Source organism: Lynx canadensis, chromosome B4 (genome assembly GCF_007474595.2).
Source record: "Lynx canadensis isolate LIC74 chromosome B4, mLynCan4.pri.v2, whole genome shotgun sequence".
Taxonomy (NCBI): Eukaryota; Metazoa; Chordata; class Mammalia; order Carnivora; family Felidae; genus Lynx; species Lynx canadensis.
Genome location: NC_044309.1, coordinates 89,560,883 through 89,583,955, shown reverse-complemented (window position 1 = coordinate 89,583,955; position 23,073 = coordinate 89,560,883). Strand labels below are relative to the sequence as shown.

Genomic DNA, 23,073 nt, shown 5'->3' with positions numbered 1-23,073 from the left:
GAGCCACCGAGGAGCAGGTGCTGGCTAAAAGCACGCAAACTTTTATTGCTCTTCTTTTGGTTTGAAGGATCAGAGGTCAAGTCCAGCCCTCTCTGTGAAGGACCTAAGCCACCTCTGAATTTGTCCCTGTGTACAATGTCTGTGCCTGATATTTATTTGTAAAATCAATGCCGAGATGAACTAATCCGGTAGGTAGGTTGTCAACTACTCAGGGAGCCTTTTTGCCTCGCAACAATCAAGAAAATTCAATTAGCCTGATTGAACACCTGGCTGCTGCATTGGCTACTGCTGTCCGTGTTCCATTTTAAATGTTTTGTCATGAGACTTCGTTCTTGCCCGGAGTTCATTTTGCTTCTGTATCTTAGAGATCGGGAATTTACGACCTTCAGGAGCACTCAGCCAGCCCCCTAGTCATGGAGGCCCCAGAGAGTGGCTTTCCCAAGGCGCTTAAGTAGTTGAAACCCTCAGTGCTCTGATCCTGGGTATGGCTTTTTTTTTTTTTTAAGGTCTGCTTTATTTTTTTCTTCCTTTCAGTTCTCTTGTTGCTTTCAGCTTAATGTTGAGACTATGAAAACACTTCAGGCAAGAGGTTTCTAATTTACACTGTGTGGGAATTCCCTACCTCACTGTCCTGCAGCTGACTGCAACCCATGAGTGAGTTGTGAAATCAGTTTAGTGAGTAGCTAACAGCATTTTTACTTTCCTGTGGAATAAAGTAGAATAGAAAATGTTGGTGTGGCACATGGGGCAAAGTATACAATCTATATGTATATTAAAGGGTTATGGATTAAGATGTTATTTCTTACTCAGGGGCTGTGTCCACAGCTATGAGACTCTTTTCTAGTTGATGTTTAAGATGCTTGCATTTTGACTCCATGCTTCTTCCTGCCACGTATGCCTCGTTGCCTTTTGGTTTCCACTCAGCCACATTGACATTGAAGAGCCTTGACTTAAATGCTCTCCTGGAATTTACTTTGTTGTTTCCATTTCAACCACTGCTCTTACCCTTCTCACAAAATTCCCTTGAGGTATTTTGTCTAGGGGGCGCCTGGGTGGCTCCGTTGGTTAAGCGTCCCAAGTCTTGATTTTGGGTCAGGTCATGATGTCACGTTTCCTGAGATCCAGCCCCAACATTGGGCTCTGCACTATCATTGCCGAGCCTGCTTTGGATTCTCTTTCTCCCTCTCTCTCTCTGCCCTTCTTGTGCACACTCTTGAGCGTGCGCATTCTCTCTCTCAAAGTAAGTAAACATTAAAAAAAAATTTTTTTTAACGTTTTGTCTAGAAAAAGCAAGCCATCTCTATAAAAAAATTAGTAATAGCATAGTGACTAAAACAATTAAAAGGTCAAGCTTTCACATCTCTGGTGAAAACAAAACTTTATCACTAAAATGTAAGGAGTTCAGAATTGTCTTAGTTCTTAGGGACCACAGATGTGGTCTGTATATATTTGAGTTCTTTTTCCCCTAGCGTGTTGTGTTTGCTTCTCTAAACCAGTAGCAGATTCTTTTTTATAGGCGTTTGTACTAGAGAGACGAGCCAAAATGGAGTGGAGGGCACAAGTCAAATTTAATGCTTCCAACTCTCTGGAGTATTCTGGCTTCTCTTTTAGCCTTTTTCAGAATATTCTACCACTAGTTGTTAAAGAGGACTTGAAGGGAAAGCACTAAGACAATAACTGTTTGAAAACCTACTGGAGCCAGTTAAGAGTGTGAAGTATTAAACTTGTGCTTCAGTCATTACAGGAGTCCTCTGCTGTAGGTATTATCCTTTCCTTAAATAAGAGGAGACTAATACTGAGAGGGGGTTAAGTAACTTGGCCAAAGTTCCATAGCTAATAAGGGGCAAAATCTGGTGTCTTATGATCTCAGAGCCCCCGTTTTTCTCCTATTCTAGAACGGTGTGGTAATGGTGACTTACCAGATGCCATTCCACGTGTGCACAATCAGCATAGACACTTCTACCACAGATGAGAGATTCTTTAGATGATACTGAGGGGCACCGGTGGGGTCACGGAAATCCTTAATTTACATGTAAAAGTCTGTGTATTATCTTTTATGGAGATAGTGAAGTCTCTGACTCAAAAAAGATTGTGAATTGCGGCCACAGTTGGCAAAATAAACAGCTAGTCCACCAGACTAGCTCAGGTCAAAGGATTATAGCATTTGTGTGATTGTTTCATGTAGAATCTTTTGGTCATCTTTGAAATAGCCTTTCCTGCATCATCTTTAACATTTCTCTGTATTTGTTTACAGGTGTCACCTGTGGGACTTTGGGGTTTTTGCTTTGGGAACAGTTCCTATTTCTTGATTTTGCTTGAATGTTGTTATGGTGTGATGGACCCAGTGTGCTTCACAGAGGCACAGGTTGCTCTTTTGTAAAGTCATTCACTCTTGGTCGGAATTTCAAGGAAACGAGGGAAGGAGTCATGATGAAATGTAGGAGAAGACGGCATCACGTGGTTGCTTTATTTAAACCAAAGAGGTCTTTAAAAGTGGTTGTTAAAAGAAAAATTAGCCATAGATTTTTTTTTAGAATTGTTAAAACTTTATTTCAGAGCAGCTGTACACAGGAACCAAGAAAGTAAATGACTCCTTAGGATTTTTATGGAAGGGGTTTGCTTTGGATGAGTTAAAGTATAACACATCTGCCTATATTCAGGTATAAGATTGGCTGCTGCTTAAACAGTATTGTACATCCTTTACCTGACCAGCCTTGCAACTGTCTTTTCTTACATCTTAAGGCTCCATTTTAGTATTCAGATTAGCATGGACACACATCTTCAATACAGTGGGGTTTCTTGTCTAGGATTTACTTGGGGCATCTGGGTGGCTTAGTCGGTTAAGCGTCCAACTCTTGATTTCAGCTCAGGTCATGATCTCACAGTTTGTGAGTTTGAGCCCGGCATGGGGCTCTGTGGTGACCGTGCAGAGCCTGCTTGGGATTCTCTCTCAGTCTCTCTGCTCCTCCCCTGCTCACACTGTCTCTTTCAAAAATAAATAAGTGAACTTTAAAAAAAATAAAAGGATTTGTTTGATGAAGCATAGATGATGGTTATCACCACACTGGTGTTAACAGTATAAAAATTATGGTCCTTAATGTAAATGTCTTACTCCCAATAGAATCTGTGTTCCTGTGCAGCCTTGCATCATCTGCTGGCTCCTGCCTGATGCTTTGACCTTGTCTAACACCACAGTCTCCTTTACTTGCTGTGCTACTTCTGCCATATTCGCCTTCTTTCTATTCCTCACATGTGCCTCTTTCCTTTTCTGGCAGCCCTCGTACTTCCTATTCACTCAGCCTGAAAACACCTTCTCCTGGATCTTTGCCTGGCTGACCTCCTTGTCATGTGATGCTAAGCACCAAAGTTACCTGCTGAGAGAGGCTTCTCCTGACCACCCATCTAAAGTAGTTTCCCCCTTTCCTCCCACCAGCTGTAAGCACATCATCCTGGTTTACTCTGCTTGTAGTGCTTTTCACTGCCTGAAATGATTATTTACCTGTTAGTTTAAGTCTCCAAGAATACAAAGGTCATGAGGGCAAGGACCTTCTGTCTTTGATCCATCATTGCCTAGATCAGTGCCTGACACACTGATGAATTATTAAGTGTTGAATAAGTAGGCTATAATCACACGGTGTAGGGGCATGTGGGTGGCTCAGTTGGTTAAGCATCTGGTTCGATTTCAGCTCAGGTTATGATCTTAGGAATGTGAGGTTGAGCCCCGCGTCGGGCTCTGTGCTGGGCATGGAGCCTGCTTGGGATTCTCTCTCTATCTCTGCCCCTCCACCACACGCACTCTCTCTCAAAAACAAAAAAATCACACAGTATAGTCTTACTATAAATCAGATACTCTTCAGGAGCTTTGTGTGTTGACCAGACAGTTTGAGGATTAAGTCCCATATAATCAACTCACGTAGTCCTTTTCCCCACTTACACTTTGTATTCTCATTTCCCCTCCCTGTGTCGTCATAACTCAGATTTTTCATCACACCAGGGTTTCAGTCAGCCCAGTATTCTTTACCTAAAGATAACCACCCAGTGATGTTTTGTGGGAGATCATAGCCAGTGACATTGCCTCTGAAGGTTAGCGAAGACCTTGTATATTTGTAGCATTTCCTGGGAACCTATTATGGATCTACTCATGAAATTATGAAAGGTCTTCTTGAATAAGTTAGAATTCTCATCCTTTCGAGTTTATGGGTCCCTTATATCTTTTACTATCTATAGAAATCAGTGGGAGAGAGTGATTTATATAGTATTGTAAACAAGACCCTTGTTAACATATATTTAGATTATTTTTAAGGAATTATTGCACAATAAGATATACTTGAACTGCACGGAATATGGTCGCGTATTTAAAAAGTACTTCAATAACATTGTGAGCTGATTCATATAATACAACTAAACTGAGCCTCTTTTTGTCTGGAATCTGAATATTGTTAGTGTTCCTTTTATTTGTATTTAAATGACCTTCATACTTTTATCCTCACTCTAGGATTTGAGATTAATTGTTCTACTATTTGCCACCTAGTTCAAGTCCTTACCTGAGGTGGTGATTGGTCTAGTGCACAGGGTTTTGAGCTTATATCTGAAAAGCATGATTTAGGCTCCACTACTGAATGTGTGATATTTGAGTCCTCTTCTGGGCCTCAGGGCTTTATCTGGCCTTGAGAATCTAAGTGTTATTTCTGTTTTAAAGGGTGGAAGGCTCCTTTCATATCCTATCCCACAGCCTGCTTCTAAAGATGAATTAATGGAGATCTGCCCTATCTATCTTGTAAGGGGGCTGGTGACGAATGAGAGCACCAAAATTTCATCACATTGAAATCAGCATTGCTGGAATAATGCTGTCAGCTGTGAACGTTCCCTTCCTGCAAGCATTATAACCCCTCTGAACTTTTGCACGGGACATAACTGACTGTAACCAAACCTGTTTGGTTCATCTCAAGAATCACACAGGACTCTTGGTGGTTTCTTAGTGTCTGATGGAGCTGATAATTGCAAGTAAGATGCAAAAACCATGAGTTTTGGTCTGTGTGTTTTCGTTTATTGGAGGAAATGGTTTAACAGATAATTATTTACTTTGCAGACACCACTAAAAAAAACCAAGGCTCTCATTGGAGAAATGGGGATGACCTTCTCCAGTGCTGTAAGTTTTGAATTTAATTTTGTGAGACTTCCTGTTCATGTTCTAGGAGGAAACCCTCTCTTTCGGGTAATCTAGTGTAATCTGTGTGGTTTTTTTCCTAGTTAGATGCCTGATTTAAAGGAAGAACCTTATTTAATGTGATTTAAATTCTTTTAATTGAAGCATTACTTTTTACTGATTGAACGTTAATTGTAGATGTTGTCTAAGCCAGTTTGCTCTGTAGCTCAGAACTAGAGAATTTTGTTTCAAAACGTCATTGTTGGAGGTTTGAAAATGGATGTTAGGAGTCATGTAACATTCATGCTATGTAAATTGCCTTGTGGTAAATGCTTGCAGGCCATGTTACAAAAGTCCAGTTAACCCTGATAGTCAAACCTGAGAAAGATAATAGCAACCAAACAAAACTGACATCTGTGTGTGTATGTATATTCACGTATGTGTGCACGTGAGGTACAAATATATACGTGTGTATAAAGACGGATGTAAAAATCCGTCATAAAATACTAACAAAATTCAGGAACCATGCACATAACCGAGTAAGTAGTAGTCTAGCTTAGCAGGAAATCCATTAAACACCAGCACAGTGTTGTGCTTAAGAGCACAGAGCCTGGAGCTGGATCACCTAGTTTGAATGCCATCTCTACCTCTTTTCTACCTGTGTGACCTTGGGCAGGTTTCTGGCCCTTGGTCTCCCCACTTGTAAATGGGAGTACTGAATCCTATCTCAAGGTCTTTGTGATGTTAAATTAATTGGTACATGTAACACAAGCACTTGACTCGTAGTACTACATAATGGTGGTTATTATACTGTCCACCAACAAGATCAGTAGTTGAAAAATGAAAAATGTGATGTTCATGTTAATAGATGCTTGAGAGTCCTCCGAAATTTAGCATCCTTTCCTGGTAGTTTATTACGCTGATAAAAGTGCATCCTTACTGTGATGAGTATTTCAAACAAATAGCATATGACGCCTTATAGCTGAGGTGAAAGACTCAGAGCATTGCTGTTAGGAACGAGACAAGGGCTTAATACTTGTCACTGAATGCTTTTCTGAACTGTCTGGTCATGGGTATCTTGTGGAATTAATTGGAAGACTGGAAAAGACAAAATTATTATTTCCACTTCTTTGGATTTTTTACCTAGAAAACATGGAACTGTTGGAAAACTTTTTAAGTTAATTGAGTTTGGTAAAATAGAAATGAAAAAAACAAAAATAACTTTCTTCTGTATAACCAGTTAGAGAAGTACTGGGGAGGAGAGAGAAAAGATCCCATTCATATAGCAGACTCTAGGAATAGCTGTTGGTGGCCAGTAATAGTTAAGACCTATATAAATAAAGGTACAGAACTTCATGAGTGGTATAATAAAAATCTTTAATATGTAGATACACCCATCATTTTCTGTGGGAAGACACAAGATTAATTTATTCTGATCAGAATCCCAACAAGATTTTTTTTAGGTTGAATAAAAGGATTTCAGATTTATCTGGAAGTATAAGTAGGTTAGAACAATCAAGGTAATTTCTTAAAGGAAGAAATTGCTCTTCCAGATAATAAAATGAAATATGAAGATACAGTAAACAATGTGACATTGGCCAAAAAATAGGTCAGCAAACAAAAATGGGAAAGGAATCCAAGGGTTGCCAATGTAAAGATTACAGAAGTCAAATATCTAACAAAATTAAAAGGCAAAAGTAAAAAATGGCAAGTATGTATTTGTAATGTGACTGAATCCTTCCTCAACTCAAATTTTATGTAACAAGAAGCTCATGCCCCAGGAGGAAAAAAATGTGCAAAGCTCGTGAACAAATCATTCACGTAAACATAATTGGTCAGTATGCATGTGGAGAATGTTCATCCTCACCAGTACTTAAAAATGCCAAGTCCAATTTGAAAGGCCAAAGAAATGCTGAGTATTTAAAAGAGATAGTATGTAATTTTGGCAAGGGTGTGCTTGAATGAGCATTCCTTCCCTGCTGGTGCGAGTATAGGCTAGTATTACTCTCTGTAAAGTGGCTTGGTGATGTGTACTAAGACCTATACAAATATCGGGTAGAATGGGCTAAATGTATTGATGATAGGTGCTAACAGAAATACAATTAGAGCAGAAAAACTATGTCCAGTGTCTTAAGTGACACAGGAAATGTATAAAACTACAGATTATCCTGAAAACTGAACCTGTGCCTCTCAGCTACATTAGGTTCAAGTGATACTCTTTATCTTCGTTAAGACCCGGTTCCTACCTTGTAAATATTTCTTTGGCAGATGAGATTAGAATCACTGTTATTCTGCAGCAAGAATCCGACTGCAAAAGAAATCTGTTCTCTTGGTTTGTTTTATCTGATTTATTGTCTCCATTATGTGACTTAAAGCAGCTCTGAAGTGTGTCATGTGTTTAAAAAAACAAAAACAAAAAAACCTCTATTCCATGGGAAACTAAAAATTCAAAGTTAGAGTATTGAACAGCTTTCTTTATCCTGTTTAGAAATGCTAAGAAATCCATCTTTCTTGTGTAACTGGGTTTTTTGCTTCTGTTCCCTTTGTAGTATGTGCCAAGTGCTCTTTGCTGCCCAAGCAGAGCCAGTATCTTGACGGGGAAGTATCCACATAATCATCACGTTGTTAACAACACTTTAGAGGGAAACTGCAGTAGTAAGTCTTGGCAGAAGATCCAAGAACCAAATACTTTCCCAGCAATTCTCAGATCAGTGTGTGGTTATCAGACCTTTTTCGCAGGGAAGTACTTAAATGAGGTATGTTAAATGATCTAGTTATTCCTTAAAAAAAAAAAAAGCCTTACAAATGTGAATTAACGTAATGCATGTTGTTTTTCAATTAGTATCCATTTGAGTCATGTTAAAATGTTTTTGGTAGATGTTTTCTTCTAATCTTCCCATTAAACAAGAATTTACTTACATGAACATATTTGCATGATTTGGGTACTATAGTTATTTATTTATTTTTTTTTTAAGTTTATTTATTTTCAGAGAGAGAGCAGGGGAGGGGCAGAGAGAGAGGGAGAGAGAGAGGGTCCCAAGCAGGCTCTGCCCTGCCAGTGCAGAGCCCAATGCAGGGCTTGAACCCACGAACATGAGATCATGACCTGAGATGAAATCAAGAGTTGGAGGCTTAACCAACTGAGCCACCCAGGTGCCCCAGTAATTCTTCCTTTAAGTAGCCTGATAGCATTTATTTAAAAATGGTCCTATGACTGCTGCTGTCTGATGCATCTGCCCCTTTTTCTTTAAGAATTTTGCTTGTCATGTGGCTGTTTGTCATTTTTGTTTACATTTCCCCTTTATCAAGATCAAAGTGAAGAATTTTTTCCTTCTACCATCTTTTCTGCATCGTAACAACTTAAGACAACCCATGTCCTAACCTGAAAAAAATGGGAACAATATGTGGAGAGATCAGTAATGAAGGGAAAGCACTCAGAGCCTGGGATATTCAGGCCATTAAAGCATATGACTATGTGGTTGATATGCTGGCCTCTCGTGCGCCTGGGTGGAGAAATACCCCTTATAGCCTGCCAAGGCCAGATTTCATGGCCCCCACATTTACCACATTGGCCTTCGCTTTTAGAGTTCAAATTTAAAGGAATTATAGTTTATTTGAGTGTTTGGGTTGTCTCTTCTAGTAAAACTAGAAGAGAGGATGCAGGATAAAGAAAAGATGTGTATTTTCTTATACACTTTATCCATGGTTGCTGGAGATCCTAATATCTTATCTGAATTTTCTGTTCATTCTTTCCCTCCCTACAGTAATTTAGACAACTTGCAACCTTGTGAGTTTGAAAGAAGAAGAGTCTATTTAAAAAGAATCATGATAAATAAGTACAGATACTAGGTTATCAAGATAAGGATGTGGAACATAAACAGAACATGTACTACTTTGCATATCAAAGATCATATAATGTATATAAAATTAGGAGAAATTCACTAAAATATGAAGATCTCTTAGGGCGCCTGGGTGGCTCAGTCAGTGAAGCGTCTGACTCTTGGTTTTGGCTCAGGTCATGATCTCACAGGTCGTGGGATTGAGTCCCCAGTGCAGAGCCTGCTTGGGATATTCTCTCTCTCTCAAAATAAATAAGTAAACATTTTTTAAAAAAATATGAAGATTTCTCAAGGATTCTTCCTTAAATGTAAGGCAGTAGTAAACCTTGTCAAGGAAAAAAGGGATGATTCTATGGTTATTTATTCATCTCTTCAAATAAGTTGAGCTCCGAAAGTAGATTTCATCATCAGCACAACAAGTTGTAGGCTGAGAGCTCATAATATTATTTTGGCCTTGTGAGCCACAAGGTTAGTTGGAGTATTCAGTCTATGCCATCAATAGCTCAGGAAATGAACCCTGTGGTGTAAGCCACGTGGACTTTTTCTGGAAAGGGCCAGAAGTAAATATTTTAGGCTCTGCAGGCCATGTCTTTTTTGTGATGGCAGAATTCTCTGCCCCCACTCCCCATCCCCTTACCTATGGGGGATATTTTCCCAGACCCCCGATGGATGCCTGAAATTGTGGATAGTACTGAACCTTATATATACTATGTTTTTACCTGTACATATGTACCTGTGATGAAGTGTAGTTTATAAATTAGGCACAGTAACAGATTAATAACGGCTAATAAAAGAACAGTTATAGCAATATAATGCAGTAAAAGTTATGTGAATGTGGTCTCTCTCAAAATATCTCATTGCACTGTACTTTTCTGGCATGATGTGAGATGATAAAATACTACGTGATGAGATGAAATGAGGTGAATGACGTAGGCATTGTGACATAGTGTAAGGGGGACTTCTGTATTTGACTCTGCTGTTGTAGCATGAAAGCAACCATACACATTATAAAAATCAACAGTGAGTGCAGCTGTGTTCCAATAAAAGTTCATTATCACTGACATTTCAATTTCACGTAACTGTCACATGTCACAAAATACTCCTCTGTTGTTTTCGTATTTTTTTAATGTTTGTTTATTTTTGACAGAGGATGAGTGGGGGAGGGGCAGAGAGAGAGGGAGACACAGAATCTGAAACAGGCTCCAGGCTCTGAGCTGTCAGCACAGAGCCCGACGTGGGGCTCGAACTCACAGACTGCGAGACCATGACCTGAGCCGAAGTCGGACGTTCAATCGACTGAGCCACCCAGGCGCCCCTGTTTTTGTATTTTAAAGGTTTTTTTTTTCTTTTTCTAAATGTTTATTTATATTTGAGACAGAGCAGAGAGAGAGGAAGACAGAATCCAAATCAGGCTCCAAGCTGTCAGCATAGAGCCTGGCATGGGGCTTGAACTCATGAACGGTGAGATCGTGACCCAAGCCAAAGTCGGACACTTAACGTGCTGAGCCACTCAGGTGCCCCTGTTTTTTGCATTTTTTAATGGTTGGAAGAAAACTCCCAGCTTGCTGATCATATAAAACAGTTGGCAGGTTAGATTTGACCTAGTGGCCATTAGTTTGCAAACTCCTTCTCCAGAAATTCCTAGGATTATATTCTTTACTTTTAGACTGGTTTATGTTTTGGGAAAATTGAGCATCTACCATGTTTCAGTTTTTGTATTTATTCATTTCTGAGAGATACAGTCGAGCAGGGGAGCAGCAGAGAGAGGGAGACATGGAATCCGAAACAGGCTCCGGGCTCTGAGCTGTCAGCACAGAGCCTGAGCCTGATGCGGGGCTCGAACTCCCAAACCGTGAGATCATGACCTGAGCTGCAGTCGGATGCTTAACTGACTGAGCCACCCGGGCACCCCACATCTATCATGTTTCAGGCACTGATTTAAAAGGATTTCTAGGGGCGCCTAGGTGGCTCAGTTAAGCGGCTGACTTTGGCTCATGTCATGATCTCACAGTTAGTGAATTCAAGCCCCGTATCAGGCTCTGCACTGACAGCACGGAGCCTGGAGCCTGTTTTGGATTCTGTGTCTTCCTCTTTCTCTGTGTCCCTCTCCCACTGGTGCATGCTTGCTGGCTCTGTCTCTAGTAAATAAATAAACGTTTAAAAAAATTAATAAAATTAAATGTGCCCATCTTTAAAAAAATTAAAATAGAGTAAAAAGATTCTAAAAGTTTCCTTTCTTTCTGATCTGGTCATGTCTAAGGATTTCTGATGCCCCACTTGTCTTGCTTTTCAGTATGGAGCCCCAGATGCAGGTGGACTAGAGCATGTTCCTCTGGGCTGGAGTTACTGGTACGCCTTGGTGAGTGATTACTGAAGTCATTGGCAATTACACGCAGCCCTACAGATGTGAAATATATTTACTCTCTAATTTAGTTCTGATTTTTCACATAAATTGCTTTGTGTTTATGAGTAGCTATTTTATCTCCTTAAAACAAAGTCTGTTGATTTACAAGTCACTCCCTGCAGGATATTTTTCCTGCATCACACAGAGTTTAACTACATTTTGCTGTTCTACCTGACCTACTGTGGCATTTTAAACTAGGACATGTTACTGAAACTATGTTAGTAGTTCATAAAACTTCAAAGAATCTGATTCAGTATTGAGATAATGTAAAATCCGATTCAGTATTGACTTAATTGCCTTTTTTTTTTTTTTTGATGTCCTATCACTAATAAAACAGTATAGGTTAGCCCAGCACGATTTTGACTTTTGTTTGGGGTGCTGACCTCATAACAACTTTTACTTTCCTGTCTTAATAGGAAAAGAATTCTAAATACTATAATTATACCCTCTCTATCAATGGGAAGGCACGAAAGCATGGTGAAAACTACAGTGTGGACTACCTGACAGATGTTCTGGTGAGTTACTGAAGCCCTGTCCTTGCAGGTTTGTTTTACAAATGATTGAAGGCTCTGCCTAGGAAACCTTTGGGTTTGGTCATATTGAGTATGTGAATGAATAATAACTTCTTTTAACTGCCAAGGAATATTTCCAACTGATTAAAAACTCCTGAGGGTATTTTTCTTTGCGTATAAGCCAGGCTCAAAGCTAATGTTCGTGAAATTCCAGCAACAAATCCCTTTTCCAAAGGCTAATCTCTAAGACTATAGAGATTACTTTGAAGAGGTTTTATTTTAGAGGTTTTTACTCTTGACCGCCGTTTCACTCACCAGCTATGAGATGGCAGCTTCACCATGAGGGTGGGGAGATAGGGATTGGGAGTTCTTAAGGCATTGTGTATTAATATATCAAAATTACTGAAACTGGGTGAATTTAGGACTTTCCTTTCCTATCTAAGGTGTTTCTAATGACACCCCTCCATAGAGTATTCATTCAGCAAATATTTGAGACCCCAGCATAACATGTGTTCAGTAGATGAAGCAGAGTCCCTCTTGGTGATCCGTTAGAGAAATAAGGCAGGATATGGGGGTTACTTAGATAACACTGACAGAGGTGAGATTGAGCTGTGCATATCAGGAGAGAGGTTGCCGCAGACAGAGGGAACAACAAGTGTGAGGGCCGTGAGGCAGGAGTATGCTTGGCATGTTGGAGAAACCATAGGCTTCTGACAGGGCTCAAGCAGGTGGGTGGGATGGTAAAAGGAAATCGATGCAGTCAAGTATCCTTTGACTTTAGTGATGGGGATAAATGAAAACATAACAACTAGAACAGTTTTTTTTTTTTAAGTTTATTTACTTATTTTGAGAGAGAGAGCGAGTGAGCAGGGGAGGAGCAGAGTGAGAAGGAGAGAGAGAGAATCGCAAGCAAGGTCTGTGCTGTCAGTGCGGAGCTCAATGCGGGGCTCAAACTCACGAACCGTGAGATCGTGACCTGAGCTGAAGTCCAGAGTTGGATGCCTAACCGACTAAGCCAGGCACCCCTCAACTAGAACAATTAAAAGCATAACATGTATGTGAGATGTTTTCAGTTTCGTGATGTATCTCCAGATAAGCAAATGAAAAATATAGGTCAACATAAATTAAAAACCTGGTGTTTGTATTTGGATTTAATGTTGTTCATACAGCTTAGCTGCTTTCACTGGCATAACTTACGATATCTACACTCTGTGTATTTTTTATAAGATTAAGGTAACTTGATCCACCTGTCCCACTGTTGTGAATTAGGTTGGCTCTTTTTGTATTCTTCAGGGTATCAAAGGAACACTCTAAGCTGTTTTAATATAAGCTAATACTTGAATGGCCAAAGTACTATTTCTTTTCTTATGGGAAGCATAACAATCTTTAGATCATGTAAAATCATTAGGATCTTCATTCCTTTCTTAGGATGGTATATCTTTACATTTTTTGAATAAGTATTGCCTGAAACCTAAATATTTGTTCTAACAACACACTTGTAAGTAACTGTGACATAGGTTATGTTTCGATTAAGATTGTTAAAATTCTTAAGATTGCTTAAAAGTGACTATGACCGTATACCTCCTGTTTACCTGAGAAGAAGCATCTCTCAGGTCCTCAACTGTTGGATAGGGTCGATGATGATGGATTTTATGTATCTCAGGCTAATATCTCTTTGGGCTTCCTGGACTACAAATCCAACTCTGAGCCATTCTTCATGATGATCTCCACACCAGCACCACACTCACCTTGGACAGCCGCACCTCAGTACCAAAAGACCTTCCAGAATGTCTTTGCACCAAGAAATAAGAACTTCAACATCCATGGAACGGTAGCTTCCCCCAATCCTTGAATTAAACCATACTCAGTATAAGTAACTTGTCAGGGAGCCATTGAGCCAGTAGTCAGTTTTCCTCCCAGGTCTTTTAAAGGTAATTGTACCTGTCTCAAGTACAATAGATAGTGTAAACTTACTTCTGAAGTACGGATAAGCTTCCTGCCGCATATGCAGTTAGCAGCTGGAGCGTGCACAGGGAATATTAAAGAAATGCCATCTTTCCTGACTACAGGCTCTCTTGATAATTTAAAAAAAAAAATTTTTTTTTTAATATTTATTTTTGAGAGACAGAGATAGAGCATGAGCAGTGGGGGAGCAGAGAGAGGGAGGGAGACACAGAATATGAAGCAGGCTCCAGGCTCCAGGCTGTCAGTACAGAGCCCGATGCGGGGCTCGAACTCCCCAACCGTGAGATTATGACCTAAGCCAAAGTCAGACACTTAACCGACCGAGCCACCTAGGCGCCCCACTCTCCTGATGATTTCTGTGCTGGTTCTCCTCAGTGTCTGAGGCACATCCGTTGGAGCTGAGCTAGGCCTGCAGCAGCCTCCTATGGGTGGCCCTCACCAGGCCTGAGGCATGGGAAGGAGGGGGTGACTTAGTGCAGAATGATTGGAAGGGGAAGTTGAATGGAGAAATGAGCCAGAGCAGGGAATATAATTAAGGACCACAACCTAAATATTTGCTTTATATGCAGGATACTTCTACATTCCTTGGCACAGGGGATAGGCAGTTCACTGATTCAGAGACAGAAGTGCTCAACTGCCTCCTGTGTGTTACCCAGAAATCTTCATTGTTTGTGAACCGGTAGACAGAATGAGTCTTAGAGTGGACTCAGCATTACCGTTTTCTAGCTAAGTGACCTGAACATGAGCAAGATGCTTCACTTCTGCTTTTCTGTCTAAAGTGGGACATGCTCATTCCTCATGCAGCTGCTGTATGGATTAAAGAACCTAGAAATGAGTAGCATGTTGCCTGGCACATTGTAGGCAAATGCTTAAGTATGATTTTTAAAGCTGAGAGAACAGAGTTTTGAACTAGAGAGTCATTCTCAGACTGTTTCAAAAGCAGTTAATAGAAGTTCCCATGAGCAAGTAAGTTGAGGAATTTTAAATAGGTCACTCTTACAGGATTTCTCAGAGATATTCCTGTTCTAACATGAATTCCCAGCAGGACGATACGCTGTATAGCATTTCTCAAACACGTTAACTAAGAACCTTTTGAGGATGGTAGTTTGGGAGATGGTGGCTTGGGACTTTATGAACAGGGAGGAGAGAATTAATGATGTATGGGAATGTTTTTGTTTTTTAGAACTGTGAGTGTTTTGTTTAAATGAGAAGAACCCTCTAGATTTGAGTTTGAAGTTTTAGGAAATTGCAATGATGAGATTTTTCCCAAGGCTCTAGGATGATCATCTTGGGTAGGAAAATAGAGGGTGATAGAATGATGGCTTATGAGGACAAAACTTAATGGAAGGTAAAGTTAATATTTACCCTTTTGGAGTTTGGGCAGTAGACCCAGAGCATAGACTTAAAGTTACAAATTCAGTCTCCTTTTAGCCAGTAGTTTCTCAGTATTTTTTTTATTAAATCTGTTTTAATGCTGCTAACAAGGAGTCCAGGCCTTCTCTCATTAGGGTGGTAGTAGGAAGAAGCTAAAGAACAAGTGATAATCTATAGGACGTGTTTTTACAAACACATGGGGCAGGGGAGAGGAAGTCTGAAGTTGCTTAAGTGTTCCTCTTTGCTGAAGTATAAAACGGTCCTTTTCATTATCAACTCTGGTAGTTTATTTGATTGTAGTAACTTGGTGTTAACATTTTTTTTTTCTTTTAAATTTTAGAACAAGCACTGGTTAATTAGGCAAGCCAAGACCCCAATGACTAATTCTTCAATACAGTTTTTAGATAGTGCCTTTAGGAAAAGGTAAGAGCTGCTACTTTATCAGTCTGGATGGTCTTTGAGGACCTTTCCAAACCAGCCCATGAACAGGGGACTGCACAACATGGTTATCTTTGAGATAAAGTCAGAAGGTAGACTTTATCTGGTTGATGGGAGAAACTTTGGTTGGGGGTCCGCTGCCCCAGAAGCAGACTGAGATTCCTTTACATTCAGGTGTATAGGAGATGGTCTTTGGACCCCAGGACTAACATAATTGCAAACTGGAGCCATTTGGTTAAAAAAAAAAAAATTCCATTTGTCTGAAGAAAAGGTCACTTTGTGAGAATCAGGCCCAATATTGGTATAAGACCCAAAGGCTTAGACTAGAGCAAAGTATTTTCTTTGCTATTTGGAATTCCAAGGAATTGCATTAACTCAACTCAATTCTTAAAAATCAATTACACTCTGTTAAGATGTATTTGGATTATACCAGGGATTAGCAGACTTTTTCTGTGAAGAGCCAGATAGTGAATATTGTAGCCTGGCAGGCCATACAGTTTTTATCACAGTTGCCCAGCTTTGCTGTTGGAGCCCCGCTAGGCAATATGTGAATTAATGAGCATGACTGTGTTCTAATAAAACTTTATATAAAAACAATTTGTTGTTTAATGGATACAGAGTTTCAGATTTAGAAGATGCAAAGGTTCTGAAGATCTGTTTCACTGTGTGAATATACTTAATACTACTAATTGTAACCTTAAAATTTGTTAAGATGGTAAATTTTATGTCATGTATTTTTTACCACAATTTAAAAACAAACAAAAACAGTGGGCAAACTGTGGCCCATCACCATGGTTTGCCAATCCCTAGTTTAGACCCTTAAACTTTGTTGTAGCATATTAATTCTGCTACAACATATTAACTGTTGTAGCAGAATTAACAGTCTGAATTAATCTGTATTCATCAGTGCTGAATTGACAATTTTCTCTTCCAGTTGCTTCTGCTGTCATAACCAGTGATGATAAAGCTAACTGGTTATTAAAAGCTCCATTTATTTCTCTAGAAATCATTAAATTTGTAATGAACTAATTACATTCTGGAATTTTTTTTTTCCCTTCTGGAATTTTCTAATTTAGAAATTAGAAAATTATCTCTGGTTTTTTCCAGTGAGGGGTTTGAGGAAAGGAAGTTTGGGATTTGAGCTTTTTAGGGGTGTGGTTTGGGGGCTTTGTATTGTTTTGTTTTGGACTTTGCTCCCACTCTTTTGGCAAAAAAGCATTCCCTCAGTCATTGTTTCTGAAGTCCCATTGTCACCTTCTGTTTACATCCAGGTGGCAGACTTTATTGTCAGTTGATGACCTTGTGGAGAAACTAGTCAAGAGATTGGAGTTCAATGGGGAACTTAACAACACATACATCTTTTATACCTCAGACAATGGCTATCACACAGGTAAGGTGCAGGCTGGGGTATTCCTGTGACCTTGATGAGGTGCCTTTCCTCTTTCACCCAGTCAGCAGCACTGGCAGGCAGCTCTGGTCTGTTATAGGGGTGCCCAAGCCTGGAGGGTGTTGTCCTCAGGACTCCTCTGCTTAGAGGCTCTTCTCATTAGCATGGAAAGAGGAGGTTTCGTTATTTGCTATTTCATATGCTAAAATACGTGATGTTCTAGAAGTTGGGAAAGGAGAGTGAGCTTGCTGGGTTAGAGGCAGGCTTTATGAAAGAGGTAGGAAACAGAACTAGATTTAAAGGGCAAGTAGACCTTAGAGAATACAGGCGTAAGAAATTTTACGAGGAAAGACCAAGATAAGGTTGTCTTGTGAAATTGTGAAAGAAGTTTTACTGATTTTGTGTGTGTGTGGTTTTATGTCTTGTCTTTTCAAAAGTGTATATGAGTCAGCCCTAGATCTGTGACTTTCCTTTTCTCCACTTGGATGTTCTTAAAAACCAATGGCTTCTTTCCCTACGTATAGATTTCACAAACTTCAAACTGCTAACCTGAGACTTGCTTGCATAGTAGCAGATTGATTAGGCCTTTAATTTTTTTTTTAAGTTTATTTATTTTGAAAGAGAGAGAGAGAAAGCAGGGGGGGGTCGGGGGTCGGAGAGAATCCCAAGAATGCTCCTCGCTGTCAGCACAGAGCCCTTACTTGGGCTTGATTCCACAAACCGTGAGATCGTGACCTGAGCTGAGATCAAGAGTTGAATGCTTAACTGACTGAGCCACCCAGGTGCCCCTAGGCATTTAATGTTTTGTTGTGAATATTTTGAAGCACTCAAAGTAGAGACTAGTAAAATAACCCTCATTATCCAGCTTCAATTTTTAGCTACATGTGACCAGTTTTTTAAATTCTTCTTACCTTCCCCTTGTTTTTCTTTTTTTAGCTTGGAAGGCTTTGGAAAAACTTCAGACATTGTGATTCTGTACATCAATAATTGATTGTGTATCTGACTGGTCTGTTATGTATTGGGATGTAGACAAAGTCCACATGCTACCTGTATTTTTTGTGTGCCCTAAGGTTGTCATTGCCACTAAATTCATTGGGGAAAAATGTTTTTTGTTCTTTAACATCTCACATTCTAGATCTGGCTAATTGTGGTCTTGTGATGCTTGTTTATCTTTAGTCAGCGTTTTCCATAGATTGGTAATTAGGTCTGCCATCTTAATAGAAATTCACGTTTCCAGTGAGAATGCTTTCTTTGGTGATACTGACATGTACTTCCTGTTGCATCACGTCATGAGGGTGTCTGCTTGGCCCACTTTAGCAAGGCTCCTAATTGATGGCTCATGTGGTATCAGCCTGAGCCTCTCTTATGAACCTTTTGTGATTGAAGCTTCCATTGATGATTGTTGCTTTAATCCATTCTCTCAAAAATTGCAAAGTGTTGACTTCCTAACTCTGTCCTTTTTGCATTTATTAATTGGAATTCCTTAGAAAAGAACTTCCTCACATCAACTGTTTGGTTATCTTGAAATTGATTCAGGAAAGGCCGAATAAATGTTTTTGTTCCTTTATTTACAGTTTTTAGAGTAACCTCGTTCAGTTGTGGTCAGGTTGAGTAACATACATAAATTATATTTGTTACAGTACTTTCCAGTCATTCTTTTTGCTGAATATGTCCTATGTTAGACCAATGAGTCCCCTGAGACATTTGTTTAAAGATGAGCTCATTTCCTGCCTTGTAGTAATAAGAGACCTGAGCGATTGTAAACTTCCCATTAAAGTGCCATAAATAGTAGGACAAAGTTGTTTTCATTCTTACTATCAATTAAATGAATCAGTGACACATCGATCCTGGCTCCATCTTTACCCCATGTGTTTTGTTTTCAGGACAGTTTTCTTTGCCAATAGACAAAAGACAGCTGTATGAGTTTGACATCAAAGTTCCACTGTTGGTTCGAGGACCTGGGATCAAACCAAATCAGACAAGCAAGGTAGGTGCCTGAAAAAATGATGGTGTTTACAGGTAGCACTTGCCTAAGAAAAGAAGGTTATTTCTCTGGAGAACAGCCTAATTAGATTTCTCCCGCTATGAGGAGGAAGTCTGATTGGCTTAAGATCTTTTAAGTGTATTTATAAGCCTTGGAAATAGTGATTTCCCTTTTTATTTTCTGGCCACCTTCCATTAACTGTATTCCCCCCACCCCCATATATACACATCATATCAGGATAAATAACTTTTATTTGTCCTTCAAGACGTAAATCTTTTTTTTTAATGTTTGTTTATTTTTGAGAGAGAGAGAGAGAGAACGCGAGCGAGCGAGCAGGGGAGGGGCAGAGAGAGAGAGAGACACAGAATCCAAAGCAGGCTCCAGGCTCCAAGCTGTCAGCACAGAGCCTGATGCAGGGCTCAAACTCATGAACCGTGAAATCACGACCTGAGCTGACGTCACATGTTTAACCGACTGAGCCACCCAGGCACCCCTGCAAGACTGTAAATCTCTACCTTGTCCTAGAACAGTGACTCTCCCGTGCAGTGCTCCTCAAAATCACTCTCTGAAATTGTGAAAGGTTCAACATCCACAATGGTTCTAATGGACTCACTTGGATGGAATAGAGACCCAGCCTCTGCTTTTTTTTCTTCAGTTCACAGATGATTCCGAGAGGCAGCCCGGTTTGGGGCCCACTACCCTGTAGATCAGAACTCCTCAGGCAGATTTCCCCTGGGGACCTTGTTAAAATGCAGGTTCTGACTCTGCATTTCAGACTTCCCAGCCGATGTCTGCTGCTGATCTGTCCTCACTTTGAGTAGAACATTCTAGAAAGCCTGTCTTGTGAGGATTTCGTTCCTCTCTCTGTGGGACTTTTCCTTGCTAATGTGTTTCTGCTTTACTGATTTTCCTAGAACTGTCATAATGTACCACTTTCTTTCGTTGCCATTTCCATTTGGTTTCATTGTCTTTTTCCAAACTTGGTACCTCATACTGAGGTACTTTGTTCCTAGATCCAAAACACTTTGTGGCACCCTGATTCAAAACACTTTGGTCTAACGCTTGGGAGATAAGAATTGATAAGCTCTACCAGTTATGTCTTTTGTTCCCTGATAACAGCTCTGTGAGGCAAAAGGAAATGAGCAAATACATCGTTTAAGCTAAGTTTGGAAAGTGGGCCAGACTTTCTGGGTATACTAGATACTTTAGTTTTTTTTTTTTTTAATTTTTTTTTTTTTAACGTTTATTTATTTTTGAGAGAGAGACAGAGCATGAACGGGGGAGGGTCAGAGAGAGGGAGACACAGAATCAGAAACAGGCTCCAGGCTCTGAGCTGTCAGCACAGAGCCCGACGCGGGGCTCGAACTCACGGACCGCAAGATCATGACCTGAGCCGAAGTCGGCCGCCCAACCGACTGAGCCACCCATGCGCCCCGATACTTTAGTTTAATTTGGAGGTTTAATGTTTACTTTGTTTAAATGTCTGTAATTCACTTATTTCCTTTTGTAATGCTCAGATGGAATTCTGTTGAAATTCGTTCAGAAAGGTAAAGTGGCCTTCATAATTTCCTTTGGAGTTTTCTTTTTCTCCTAAGACCTATAATCCTAAAGCCAGTCACTTCCCAGTACAAATTCAGTTCCCTACACATGGGCCTTTTTTCAAAGGAGATAGGCGAGTTTGGAGGACCATTAAATCTTAAAAAGCATTTTATTGATCTCAATGTTGGGAGTTGATTCAGGGACATGTCTGCAGCTGTGTACATTTCTAAGGAGCAGGGCTACTGGGGCCACTTCTAACCAGTGTGCGGAAGGAGGCTGAATGAGAACAAAGTGAAATGTAACAGCCAGCTGCCCATTGAACAAACCATTCCTTTTGTCTTCAAGTTAACAGTGGCAATGAGAAAAGTTCACCTTCTCTAAGCAGTCTAAATGAAACTTGGTTCTTAGAAAACCATTTCAATGATAACTATGATTTGTTGAATGCTTCATAGGTGACAGCTGTTATTCTAAGTGTATTAGCTGTACCGACTCATTTAACTTTCACGGCCTTATGAGAAATATAGCTATCCCCCTTTTACAGATGAGGAAATTGAGGTACAAAGTTAAATGGTTTGCCCAAGAAAATGTAGCTAAAAAGTATCACAGTCTGGCTCCAGAGTCTGTACTTAACCATTACAGTATAGCTCAGAAAATATTTAAGAATCTTCTTGTGCCAGCAGCCTTGGATACACAGTACTGAGCAGTCAGGGAAGATCAGTCCTTAAGTCCCTGTGTGCAGGAGAACGAGATACTTTAGCTACACTTGTTAGTGAGAGCCTCGGACGCATTTGAGCAGACACATGAATGTTGAGAAGGATATAGTCCTGCAGAGATTTGTGGGAGGTCATTCTGAGCAGAACAATAAATGTGAAGGCACAGATATGAGAATGAGCTTGGCTTGTTCAGGGGACAGAATGTGGCAGTTATACGGAATTACTTTCACTTCCTAAGTGAACCATCTCTCTGCCCTCCTCACCTTTGTATGGCTGATTGCTCCTTCTGTTTGGAATGCCCCTCTTGAGCCCCTTCCACCTCACTAATTGTCCTTTAGAGCTTCGGTTTTGGACTCCTGTCTGGAAAGTCTCTACAGACCCCTGCCCCCACTTGGGGTAGGTGTTCTTCCCATGTACTTAGCTGGCCTCACACTTACCACACCCTACTGAGTTTGTCTTTTATCTGGGGAGTTCCTAGAAGAGAAGCACTGTCTAAGCTTAGACTACCCAGCCCTTACACACACTGGGGGACATCCTTGTTGCTTGAATGGTTAATTAATTACCAAGGTCACATAGTAAGTGGCAGAACCAGGACTGAAAATTAAGTGTGTGGTTAAAATCCGTGTGTGTGTGTGTGTGTGTGTCTTGCACTGCTGTGCTGACAGATGTAGTTGGAGACGTGTGAAATGCTCAGCTTCCACCGTGCACAAAGAATGTCAGAGATGGTGGGTAGTTCATCATATGTTGACAACATATTTGTCTCAGTGCCAGTTGTCCCGTGTGAGTGGCACAGGGTTTTGAGTTGGGCATAATAAACTGAGCCTCCAGAAGCTGATGGCCAAAACAGGGCACGTTTGACCAGTGGGGCTTAGCTGTTGGGAGATCAGAAGCAGGTGGTATGTGTGAATGCCAAAGACTGGCTTATTGAGGTTTTCTCCCCTGGCTGGAAGTTAATCTAGCTTTAGATTTGGTGGTAGAAATTCTTCAAAAGGGTTTTAAGCAAGAAAAAGGTTAGCAGGAAAAAAATGACCAGCATGATCCAGGGGAAATAGAACTGAACCGGGAGTCAAGAAGACAACATAATGGCTTTAAGACTGGACAGAATAAGCCTTGTTTCCCTACGTGAAGTCGGGAAGACGGTAAGTGAAAGATTCTCAGGTGTAACTTAGTGACACCCTGGCTTCATACTTGTAGGGAAGCTGGGGTTGAGGCGTCAACCCAGATGAAGCAGCCCAAGATGGGGAGAGTTCTCTGCTCTCTTACATGGTTCCACTGCTTTTCTCTACATGGATTTGGGGTGTTCTCTGGCATGCTTTGAATCTTCCCTTGATAACTCTGCGTGAATTCTTGATTCTCAGGGCTTAAATGTCTGTTTGGAAATCCGATGTATCCTCCTGAGAACCTCTTTTTTTTTTTTTTTTTTTTCCAGTAATTCTGTAGCACTGTCATTTTTTTAGAGCTAAAAAAAATAAGCAGCTGCAAGGCATGATATCCCTTGATTTCATGCCCCAGAATTTTCTCAGAGCTTTTACTTGATCAGAATGTCTGTATACTTCAAACCTAAGAACATTACCAAACAGTGAGACTGTGATTTATGAAATAATTTACTTTTGGTCTTGTCAGTGCTTTTTTGGTTTCAGTCCATAAATGAATCTTTATACTTATAAAAGCAGTACCATTTTAGGAACTTGAATGCTAATGTTTCTAGAAGTCATTATGATCATGGGTCCATAGTGTCCATTCTAATTTTTATTTGTAAAAACCAGAGCTAG

The 23,073-nt window shown here is 40.2% G+C and overlaps 1 protein-coding gene across 1 annotated transcript in view; it reads left to right on the top strand.

Moving 5' to 3' along the window:
* GNS (glucosamine (N-acetyl)-6-sulfatase) overlaps nt 1–23,073 on the top strand; it is a 56,540-nt gene that overhangs the window by 710 nt on the left and 32,757 nt on the right. Inside the window, exons 2-9 of the mRNA XM_030323136.2 lie at nt 5,090–5,149; nt 7,696–7,902; nt 11,279–11,344; nt 11,806–11,904; nt 13,565–13,732; nt 15,581–15,663; nt 16,950–17,068; nt 18,949–19,052. Coding sequence (XP_030178996.1) covers nt 5,090–5,149; nt 7,696–7,902; nt 11,279–11,344; nt 11,806–11,904; nt 13,565–13,732; nt 15,581–15,663; nt 16,950–17,068; nt 18,949–19,052 — 906 coding nt within the window. The remainder of the gene's footprint in view (nt 1–5,089; nt 5,150–7,695; nt 7,903–11,278; nt 11,345–11,805; nt 11,905–13,564; nt 13,733–15,580; nt 15,664–16,949; nt 17,069–18,948; nt 19,053–23,073) is intronic.